We start from the raw sequence: 12,012 nt of genomic DNA on the forward strand, positions 1-12,012 counted from the left end.
TCAAAAAAAAAAATAAAATGCAGATTTCATAGTTAAAATCTACAACAACCGTTACGGCTTGAAGTTTGAAGATCGATTATTGGACATGAACTAGATGAAACCTGGGCTGGAAAAGAAGGAGAAAAGTAGATATATTTTTCTGTTTTATAAACTCAAACTTGATGTAAATGCTGTTGAGATGAAGCATGGGCGCAGAAACAGGAAAATCAGAGGTTGACTAATCTTTTTATGGCTCCTTGAATTCAAATAAATAAACAAAGATTAGCCGCTGTAAGCTGCTAGTTAAACCGGGGCAAGCTGCAGCGAAAAAAAACAACAAAAAAAAACCTTAGCTTAGCATGTGTAACACAAGAAAACACATTCATAGTCGCTTATGCAGTGCTACATGCTATGGCTGCTAGCTATTGGCTGGCGGCAGATGACGCGGTCGTTACGTGCCAACCAATAAATTAAAAGTCCCGTCGCTTGGTTTTCAGAGTGAGGGAGAGAGAGAGGTTGAAAAGGTAGGTTTTCGCGCTGCATCCTGGGTACATTGCTCCACTGTGATGCAGTGAGCCTGTTGTGTTTGACTGGAAACCCGAAGTAAAGTAACGGGGGAAGGGTCGGCTGCCGGGTGGGGGGCTTTCGAGCGAGTTTTTACAATGCGTCCTTCACGGTGCTGAGCGGTTCTCGCAGAGCCATGAGCCAACTTCGCCGGTCGCCTCGAAGCGGAACGAGCCACTCTTGAGCCCCCGAGACAAACGAGTCCTTCTTGGCGGCGGAGAGCGAAAATGAAGAAGCCGAGCGCCCCGCTCCCTGCTGCTGTCGGCTTGACTGGGAAATGGTAGCGTGCTGTGGGGACCGCACTGGGAAGGATCATGGTCGAGAGGAGCAGCAAATTCTTGTTGATCGTCGTCGGATCCGTGTGTTTTATGCTGATTCTCTATCAGTACGTGGCGCCCGGGGTGATCAATTTCGGCTCCCCGCACGGTTATTTCACGGAAGAAGACGAGGGGGACATCTTCCCCACTCCGGACCCCCACTACGTTAAGAAATACTACTTCCCCGTGAGGGACCTGGAGAGGACGATCGATTTCCAAATCAAAGGGGAGGACGTGATAGTGTTTTTGCACATCCAGAAGACGGGGGGGACTACCTTCGGCAGGCACCTGGTCCAGAATGTCCGCCTGGAGGTTCCCTGTGACTGCAGACCGGGGCAGAAGAAGTGTACCTGCTACCGGCCGAACCGCAAGGAGACCTGGCTCTTCTCCCGGTTCTCCACCGGCTGGAGCTGCGGCTTGCACGCCGACTGGACCGAGCTCACCAACTGCGTGCCGGGGGTCCTCAACAAGAAGGAGAGCAAGCAGAAGACTCTGAGGTAAAGCTGTCACATAATTGGTTTTTATGAGCAAGTGTGTGGGTAGGGTTATGGACCTGTGGCACAAAACTGCACATTTATAGTTACTTTTACACGTTTTTAATCTTTGCATCCTTGAAACTTTTATGTTTTTGTGTTCAATCTTCATGCACGTTAATGCAACTCTAAATCTTTAAGTTGCCTTCCCACAGAAAGAATTTAAATCTACATTTAAATTAAGCAAAGCTGTAAATTATTAACATTACCTTTCTATTATTAACAACCTTGCACATCCTCTTCCACACACAGAGCCAATTTATCCCCTTAGAGGCTGTTTTAATCTAATCATATTTGTTTAACACAACATATCAAAGGTCTGCTCCAGCACAGATTAAAGTCTGCCACAGTCTGATGGATGTGACTGCTCAGCGAATTATCTCAAATCAAAGGTCCCTGGCTCTCTCTCTTTCTCTCTCTCCCTCTCCTCTGGATGGGGCAGGGTTACGGCGTGGTTTTTAGACAAAAGGGGGAACGCTTGTGTTGCATCCTCTCTCAAACACGGGGGGCCGATGATAGACGGCGAGGCGGGCGCTGATTGGCATTTCAACGCTGCTCTGTAACAAATGCCACAGGAGCTCAACAGTGCCTCTGACAATTGTTGATAGGTGCCAGTGTCAGCCTGCCCCCACCTCCCAAACACACACACACACACACACACACACACACTGAACCACACACATTTATTTATTTATTTTTGGCTGAATTTATTCCGGGAGAGTGTTAAAACACCCAGGGAACATTTCCACGAACTACTAATCTCTTGCTTTGACTGCGAGGTGCTCAGACATGATGCGCATTTTTTATTAACTTATAACCCATTTCTTCTCCGCGGGCCCCCCTCCTCCTCCTCATTGTTGTTGCCCACGTTGCATCCCTCACACAGACATATTGACGGATGCATCAGCTTCCGTTTCACTGCACCCTTGTGGTTAAAGGGTATAGGGCCCGGCCCGTCGGATGGGTTTGCGTGCCTTTTGTCTTTGCCTTTTGAAGCTTCAATATTCGATATTTTATTTCGGGCCGCGAGTGGTCAGCGGGACAAAGAGGGGTTTTCAGAAATGTGTGGAAATTATCTGACTGTCTGGCAGCCAGGCGTGGTGGAGATGTCAGGCCGGCTGCTCTGCTTCCCATGGCAGCTCAATGTGGGGATCAGTGCTGCAGGCTGGGCAGGGATGGGCCCGGCTGGGAGAGGGAGAGGGGGGAGATTTTGGGGGGGGTGCCCTGCAGGGGTTTGGCTCCGCTCTAATCCGGGTGATTATTACTGCTGGGACACACACACACACACACACACACACAAACACACTAGCGCTGGTATTTGCTGCTGGCGTCTGTCCTGACTACTGTGGTCCCCCCCCCCCCACGGTCAGAGGTGATAACGTGTTCGCTCATTCTGCATGGCGAGCTGAGCTATCGCAGTGGACGCTGGATAAATGGCCTTTCATCACTTTGTGAGCAGTGTTGCAAAAGCCTAAACTTGTGTGTGTGTGTGCGTTTGTGTGTGCACCTGAAGAGGCCACGAGAACAGAAAGGGACAGGACGGCGGTGCAGGCGTATGAATTCATGAGCCGCGGCAGAGAGATGATCTCTGTCCTCAGGTGTAATCGACTATCTGATCACACTGGACAGGAAAAACAAGAGACTGTAAGCTTAATGGCACCCTGCGGGAAAAACAGTGCCGCTCCACATTATGCGCGGCACCACTTTCACAACAAAGAGAAGTGAATCGCTACAATGAGGTGCTCTTACAAGAAAGTAGAAGCGCTCGCTCTCCGTCCCTGCTGTGTTTGTTCCTCTCTCTGTCTCATTACCTCCTTATATGTGCCTTTGTCCTCTGTCCTCATTGCCGGCCTCTCTTGCGCCACTAGGAACATTTGTCTCGAGGGCAGTGTGGCGGGGCGGCTGGCGAAAGTGTGCAAAAGATCATCTGTGTGTTCACAGAGCGGCGGCGAGGGCTCTCTTGGCGCAGCGTTCGGGTACACATAGCTCTCGGATCAGCCGTGCGTATTGTCAGCGCGGTGGAAGTAAACACTGTGTGACAAGCCACAGATCGGCTCACTTTGTTTCAGAGGAAGTGGTTCAGATTTGAATCAGCATCTGCGAGACAGAAAAAGAGGAACGACGCTTGTTCGGGAAACGTTTGACCATGCAGCAGCAGCTTCAGCATTAACGGCGAGGGCAGAAACGGCCGTCCTTGTGTCGAGATCATCCAGGGACCCCGCTCCGCATCTGCGTTCTCGTCCAGCTGTCGGCGTGGATTTTACGCAAACGTCTCAAACGCTGCAAAAATAACACGTGAATCGGGACGGTTTCCATCAGCTGGATTATTGAGGCGCAAAATAAATATCCCTCCTGACTGACAAAGAACAGGGAAGGGGAAAAAAATGGGGGGAAAAAAAGAAAAATCAATAATGGCTGAGTTTATTTAAGAATCGATGGTGACATTTACAGCGTTTTATGCTTTCGCTTAACTGATTAAACGTGTCAGAAAATTAATTATACATAAAACTAAATTAGAGCACAAAGAAATTGGATAACAGTCCCTTTTTGAGAACTTAAACCCAGGTGATTAGGAACAATAAATGACTAAACTAAATGTATTTACAGTGATACTGATGATCAGTTAATTGATTGTTCACACTTTCGTTTGCTTAATAAGCTCACTGGATGCCCTTTAAACAACATTACAGTGATTTTTTTAAATACGTTTATGGTTATTAAAAGAGTCCCTATCGAGCTATTTTCTATAAATACTATGACACATGTTCCAAGCCTTGTTGCTATGGCTGGATTACTTATTGATTCTGCAGGGCGTCTTGCACAGTTACTCCAAAATGTTTCACGAGACGGGATTTTTATTATTCTTTGAGGAGAAATTGGATTGAACGTGGCTGTTTTTTAGGTGCATCCTAAATCGTGGCGGGGGAAAAAAAATAATGCTACGATGGATTAGGCTCAGTTTGGTCCGGTGACAAGTGTGTCAGCTTCAGAGGAAGGTGCGTTAAGAGAGAGATGGAGGGAGCGAGCGAGAAAGCAAGCGGCGGTGAGATGAATAGCTCGTAACAGGAGAGACGGGGCCGTCTTTGATCGGCGATTAGATGCGATCGAGATGAACAGTGGCATTGCGGGGGGAAAAAAATAATGATAATAAAATAAAAAAAGAGGACTACTCAGTCATTTCCCTCCTCTGATATCAGTTTTAATGTTCCTCACTGGTCCCGCAGGAAACACTAACTCACACACGCGCGCTAACGAGTGTGTGCGACACAAACATCCTAATGCAGAGGCCTAAGATATGGAGCTTCTAATTGGTTAAGGAGGCTCCTATCACTTTACTCAAATTAGAGCCACTCTTTCATACGGAGGACGCCATCTGTCCCGCGCAAGTGGATGTGCACACATGTCGTAATTGTGTGTCTGGTTTTAATCCTAATGTGTCATAGAGCGACTTAGCAAGCGATGTGATGGGGCTAATTTCTCTGCCTCGATCTCCGTCCTCTCTCACGTTTTTTTTTTTTTTTTTCCTTCCCCCCCTCTTCTTTGCCTCCACGACACTTTCCCTCCCTCTCCTCCCATCCCTCATTCCATCTATGATGGTGTCACTCTCTAATCAAACAGCGGGGCTGGCTTTCTGCTTGGTGGCTTTATGGCTGGGGGCTCTCTCTCTCCGTCTCTCTCTGTCCCCTTCACTTTTTCTCACTCTCCTCTCTTCTCCTCCCTCCATCCCGGCCCCCTTGTCTTCCATCCCTCCTCTGCCATCCCTCTCTCGCTCTCCCTCCGAGCGTGACTACCGCATTAGAGGAAATGTCTTTTCATGGAAGATTTGCTGCAATTTCCAAAATGGCTGCTTTGCCTAATGGACAACTGCCTTGGTTCTAATGAATGATTACATGTATGAGTATGAGGGGAGGGTGGAGAGGAGAGGAGAAGAGGACAGGCAAGGAGAGAGGGGACAGAAGAGGAGATGGAGGCGATGAAGAGTGATACGAGGAAGAGGATGGGATGAGTGTGGGACAAGAGAGGAGAGCTGTCAGGGAATGATTGAAAAGATAAAAGATGGAGGGGTGAAAACGTTTAGTTTCATTGCTGGGGAAGGGGCTAGTCAATTAGCACGGTTGTCAAGCACTGGGCATTACTCTTCTTTCAATAGGTCTGTTTCAGATTCACAGCACAAATCACTGCACTCTAAGATGGCTCTGGGAGTAGCTGTGTGTGTGTGTGGCGTGAGAGCGTATGCATGTGGAAGCCCAGCGTGAAGCCATCAGCCAGCCAGCCATCCAGCACAACCCAGAATCCAGATGAACTCCAGGAAGCTGCAGAGGCAGCCCCGGCTGATTGGCATATAGTGCAAATGCGTGTGCGCGCGTACGTCTCCTTGTCTATGCACATGTATGCACGGCCTGATGTGTAGTCAGGCAGGTCGGTGTTAATCCAATCAGATTAGCCGGGTTTAAGCGCTGGCGGCCGGGCGCTCCAAAGCCGTTTACGTCCGCTCATCCTGCGGCTGGGGCTGCTCCGCGTTCCAGCATTCCCGGCAAACATTCCCCGCAGCCTGTTATTCCCTTCATGTTTACCGAGCTCAGATGGCCTTAACTCACTTGGCAAGCCTGCGCGTCTTACTGCGACTCGGCCTCAAGTTGGATTTGGCGGTTTAATACCTGCGCCGGCCTTGCGTTACGTGGTTTCTGTTGAATGTGCGAGGTGTTAAAGTGCATGTTTACATTAAGTGCCGGGGAATCGTAGATTAATAGGCTTTTCAGGGGACGAATTAATCTGTGACATTTTCTCTGAACTGTAATTTAGTAAAATCTCAAACGCGTGCTCATCATTAGTCTTCATCATTAGAATTTAGATTATTTTATCGTTTTTTTACAGTGGAAACTCAGTCAGAATAAGAAATTTAAGCATTTATTGGTGGTACTCTTTGTTCCAGGTTGCACGTACAAGTTGTCCAAAGTTCGACAATCCAAAACTCTTCCTTTGCACACTTTGGATACTTCTTTTCAAGGCTGAATTGGTAAATGTGTAGTTATCTGCAAGCAAAGAAAAACATTCAGAGCAAGCGTGCGGAACATTTTGTACTTAACCCCGTCTCGTTCAGTGCCCCACCACTCTGTTAATCTATCACATGAACCCATTGTGGGGTCGGTCTGACCCTCAGATTGGCGCCTTGCGTACACAGCCCACAAAACCAGGAAGTTTATTTTATCGCATCGTTTTCTGGGAACCACTTTGCTTCAGCGTTTCAGTTGTTCAACCGACAGCGCAACCCAAATCGCGGCCCTAAATCCAAGGCTTGATTAGCCGGCTGACAGCTGCGGACGAAGTGGCTCTTCAAGTTTTATGCTCTGCCCTTCACAATATTGTGAAAGGGAGGGTCGACACTCTTGCTATCTCGCGCGTAAAAAGGTTGCGATATGGCCCCTATGTGTTTTGTTCTCCGGTAGTTTGAGTTGAGTGTCGACAGGTCTCTCTCAGCTGCTTCCGCTCGACGACGGGAGCCGGGCTGCCAGGTTCACGCTGCGGTCACCGTGACGTACAGCATGCCGCCTCGCAGTTCAGAGAGTATGTGGATACCTTTCGCGGGGCCCCTCGCTGCACACACACACATTGTATGACTTTGTGTCATAGCGGGCCGCCTGCAGACAAGTTGCGGCAGGGAAGGGTTGGGCTGTGGTTGATCGTGCAATTAAAGTCAATTAGCAGCGTTGAAGAAACAAACACTGAACCGAATTCAAACTAGAACGGTCAAGTTGGCTGTTTAGCCATTGATTTGCCCCAGCTGTTTCACCTCGGTGCATTGTGAAGACGGGACACGGAGAGGGATCCGCTTGACCGCTGACGACCGTCTCCTTTGGTGTTCCGCGAAGGGTTATCGCTCGCTGTGCCCGCGAGCCTTCGCTATTGATTAGCCGCTATGGATCGGAGAGGGGTTTTTCATCGACCGATAAAACTTGAATGACGCTAACATAGAGCAGAGCCAGCTGATCTGGTTGTATGCTCGACAAAGAGGACAGACAGGGATGGAGAGAGAGTGAGAGAGAGGGGGAAAGAAAAGCAAGAGTGATGTGCTTCTTAATCATTACACAGCCTCCGTTGCTCCGTGTGTCACTCTTTCTCTTCCACCCTCTGCTGCCGACTGTCAAATGTCAACCCTCAAACGCACCACCACCACCATCACCACCAAAGTGATTACGCGGCCCTGTGGACAAATAACCGTGCGGTGAATGATTAGCAGACATTTCTATGGCTGGTAATGAGGGGCGCTACGCTGCGGCAGCTCCTCCAACAGGATTACTGCCTATTGATTATCCTAGCCTAGCATTAGCTTTTCTAGCTAAAGCAACCGACCGATTAGCCGACATTTCTATAGTGGTTAATGAGTGGTGCCGCCGAGTGCTATGGTATGCTATCCATGAGAATGGGATTACAGTCTATTAGTCAGACAAGAGGCTCGCTGAAGTCATTAGCCGGGCCCGCGGCAAAGTCAGTGCATCTGTGTCCACTGATCTCGGCTCCCGCTTTCTAAATCGGGTTTGGCCTCGTCTCCGTTTGTCTCTTCTCTCATCATCCCTGACTTCTTTCTTTTATCACCCCATGACACTCTTCATTTTCTTCCCCTCCTCCTCCTCATCCTCCGTGTCGCGCTTCCTTCTTCGGGGATGGAGAAGGACAAGAGAGAAAGACGTCCCCGGGGACGGCTATCTCTCTCTCTCTCTCTCTGCATCCATTAACGGCGCTGTCTCTTCTCGTCCCTGGACGTGACAAGTCCAGACAGGATGCGACCCGGGAGCTTCTCCTCACCCCCCGCCCCCCCCGAGCCCGAGCTCCTCTTGATTTATTTGTAAACAAACAAGTATAGATGCATCTATTTTCTGCATGCGTGTGCTTTGTGAATAAACGCGCGCATTCACGGAGCTGTCTGTGGGAGCGAGACGCGGCCAAAGGAGGCATGTGAACGGAGAGGAGACTCTGACAGGCGTGTTAATTGAATTGTGGGAAAAATGCAAATCCCGCACTGCCTCTTTGAATAAGGGGGAGGGGTTTCAGCTGATTGGGGCTGCCTCCTCTTTGGGCGCACAGAGCGGGCTAACTTTTAACAAATCCCAAAAGAGGAATGAAAGATAGCGTTGTCTGCCTCCTTAAACTCCTCACTCTGTCTCCCCTCACCTCCCCCCATCATGCCTGTCCATTTTTCTGCCCATCATGCCATCCCGGGACCCAGGGGTCTTTTGTCTGAGTGCATGTGTGTGCGTCTGTGCATGCGAGCGTCCCACAAGAAGGAACTAAAGTGCTGATGCCATTCATGGAAAGACGGAGTCAAGGGGAGGGAAAAAAAACGAGATTCCTTGTTCTGCTACACTTGGTTTGTCTGCATCGCTCCGGGGAAGAGCTGTAGATCACCAGAGCTGCTGCTGCTGCTGCTGCTGCTGCTGCTTCTTTAAACTGTGCACGTTCTCAGAAATTGTGTGTGTGTCCCGTGCCTTCATTTGTGCATTCAGGCAGGGGTTGCATGTGTCCCAGTGTGTGCCGTGTGAATGTGTGACCTGTGTGATCTGTGTTCACAAGACTGTACGTTGATTTGATTTGTGTGACTGTGTGTGTGTGACCTGTGTGTGCATGGCAAGTCACAGATGAGATGTGCCACTGTCGCTAACGTCTATAATTGTCAGGCCTCGTTTTGAAATCTCCAAGCAAATGTAATTTTACCAAGAAAGTAAAAGTGCAAACAGCAATCGCTTACTAGCTCTCTATGTAGTTTTCTCTCTTCTAAAGACTTATCCGCTTCAGATCAGGTTGCTGCTCAACTGCAGAAACCGGATCTGACTCAAACTGTAAATTAGTTACTAATAATACTGTGGTTTTTTTATAAAATACCAGTCAGTTCAAGAAAAGTCAACAGTCAAGTTGACTTAGTCATTTCCCATCATTATCGTGAATTGCGTGTCCTTGTGTTGCGAAAAGCTGCACAGTTGTCCTTTTAATAACACGCTGAACGACAAACCCTTTCCGCTGCTCTCCTTTCAGATATAAATCACATCTGGGCTAGCATCTGTTCCACTAGTTTCTGTGACTCAACGCCATGTCTCATTGAGCATTCTTTTCATCCTCTTCCACGAAAAAAAAAAATAACTAAATATGAAGCACGCTGCTGGAGTTTACTGCCTAAAACAAATTGGCATCTTTTCAGTCGTCTATATGGATTCTTCTCGTGGTCTATTGCCTATGGATTTATTTTTGAAATAACATCCTTTTGAAAGACTCAACGTAAAGTGAAGAGTAAACTGGTTCGTGAGCCTAGTTTTGGTGGTGAGTCCCGCATCGTGGTGACTGGTCGAACCCTTACTGGTGGCCTTTTAGCCAATTCAGCATGTTGAGTTGGTGTCAGTCGGAGAACTTCCTAGCCTCCTCGCTAATAGTGGCTCTTCCAGTTCCCTCTTTTGTTTGAACACACACTACCGCTACATACTGTTTTGAAGAGTTACTTCCTGGTCGTTGATTGTGGTGTCTGTGGTGTGTTCATGTGAAACCTTTTGGTCCAGACGTAGGCGCCATGAGGTGATGACCTTCATTGCCAATAGTTCTACAATGCCGGTTTGATGTGTCTGTGCCTTTAGTTTAGTTATTTATGTTAAAGATGTCAGTCTAGTGTTAAATTCTGGTGTGGTGTCATTTCACCTTTGATAAATACCCAGATCAGGCATAACATTATGATTTGATAGGTGAAGTGAATACCATTTACCATCTTGTGACAATTCAGTGTTCTCCTGGGAAACTTCTGGACCTGGCATTCATTCATGTGGATATTACTTAGACATGTACCACCCACCTAGACCAGACCAGGCACCCCCACCCCATAGCAATGACACTCCTTGATGGCTGATGCAGCCTGACACAGGCACACACACAAAAACAGTTTTGAAACAACTAAAAAAAAAACATGAAAAATAGCACAAGGTGTTGATCTTGTAGCTGGTAGCTGTACCTCTTTGTTGCAGGAAACCATTCTTAGCATAAACGCTACAGACTTGAGCCTTCAGAGTAAATTCTAACCAGAAAGGTATCATTTTGTTGTAAGTAAGGGGATTACTGATAATTGCTCCTCGCACACATGCCTTCAAGCAACAGATCTGGTTGAACAAGGGTTGCATAAACACGTCTCCTCGCTCGAAAATCTCAACATGAGCCGCTGTCGAGTTGCACTTAACGGTTAAAAAGTAGGACATGCCTCTCCTGTAACGGCTGTAAAGGGCGATTGAGAGAGCGAGGGAGTGTCACCCTGCTGAATAAAGGTCAGTGTTAGAGCTAATCCAGTTATACTATTCTTAGTGTCTGTACTTCTTTGTCTCTTGCCACTCTGCCCCCTCCTCTTCTTCATCACCCCCACTCCACTCGGTGGATCTGGGCCATGGGTATGTAGGTTTCACCTTTCTCCCCTCTCTCTCTCTCTCTCTCTCTTTCCCTCCGTACATTTTTCCCCTCACCTCTGCTTTCCCTTTCTGTTCAGATCGCCTCTCCGTCTCGCTCTGTCAAAAAAAAAAAAGTTTTACTTCTTCATCCCGCCTGCCACCTCACTGTCATTTTGGGTCCCCAGCGCGTGTCAGCTTCCTCCGGAGAGAGGAAGTGATGTGTCAGGATGTGCCTTTATCCGCCAGTGATCTGATCTGATGTGAGATCGAGATAAACACGGGGGGAGTGTAGTGTTCTCGCTCTCGCCCTGGGGAACTGTACAGCGGAGGAGACCTCATTTGTTCTTTCTCTGGCTGCTTTTCCCCCACCGTGTGCTCAGACAGAAGATTCTGGTGGTCTTGGGGAGATTGCCAAATTACAAAGAGAATTCGAGGGAGCGTGTCTTTCAAACCTGTTCTGCTTGTCAATTCCTTAAAAAAAAAAAGAAAAAAGAAAAGAAAAATCCGCTTTGGTACCTAATGCGAGAAGTTTAGGAAGTAGTCTCGAAATCACCGGTTTGATCCCCCATGATTTGTATTATGTCTGCCGACAGGCTTGTGTTGTCTGTCAAAGCGTCTTTGAGAAAAGACGGCAAACTTCCACTGTTAGCGGTTTCATACTTTTGTTGCGCTGTCAAATAAATGCGGTAAAAATCTTTTGGATCACTTTCAGGAGCTCCTACGCATGCAAAGTACACTGTTGTGACATCCAGAAGACTGGTACATGAAAAAGATACAAAATATATCAATATTTCAGGTTTAGCCCCGGGGTAGTCTTAACAAGCACATAGATTGGCTGTTTAGAGTTTAATAGAAATGGAAAACCCAGTCCCACCGAGGCTAGACTATTTTCAGGAGTCGATGTAGGTACTTAAATGTAAAAAGCCTCAGTTTGTTATAATGGATAGTGATGGAGAGGCGAGGCTAATACGCATTTGGCAACCACCCGTAAATATTAAAATCTAGGCAAGTATTTTGGAGAAAGCAAACTTGAACATCCATTTTGAAGTTTATTTTCCTTGTCCAATTAGTCAACAAGGTGACCTTCTGTTGCGGAAGTCCTCTTGATCCCATCCCCACTAGCCCTAGCATGAACTCTTGACATAAACTGTGAGGGAGGTTGTAAAGGAACAACATGTAAGGTGGGATAAACCAATGTGGTGGTCAGGG

General features: G+C 47.7%; 1 protein-coding gene across 1 annotated transcript in view; it reads left to right on the top strand.

The window, feature by feature from the left end:
• The first annotated feature begins 597 nt into the window (after positions 1-597).
• The window catches only part of hs6st1a (heparan sulfate 6-O-sulfotransferase 1a), a 54,817-nt gene continuing 43,402 nt past the window's right edge, over positions 598-12,012 (top strand). Inside the window, exon 1 of the mRNA XM_084568994.1 lies at positions 598-1,357. Within this exon, the coding sequence (XP_084425120.1) occupies positions 858-1,357 (500 nt within the window). The 5' untranslated portion in view covers positions 598-857. The remainder of the gene's footprint in view (positions 1,358-12,012) is intronic.

The sequence above is a fragment of the Chelon labrosus genome, assembly GCF_963514085.1.
Source record: "Chelon labrosus genome assembly, chromosome: 20".
Lineage (NCBI taxonomy): Eukaryota > Metazoa > Chordata > Actinopteri > Mugiliformes > Mugilidae > Chelon > Chelon labrosus.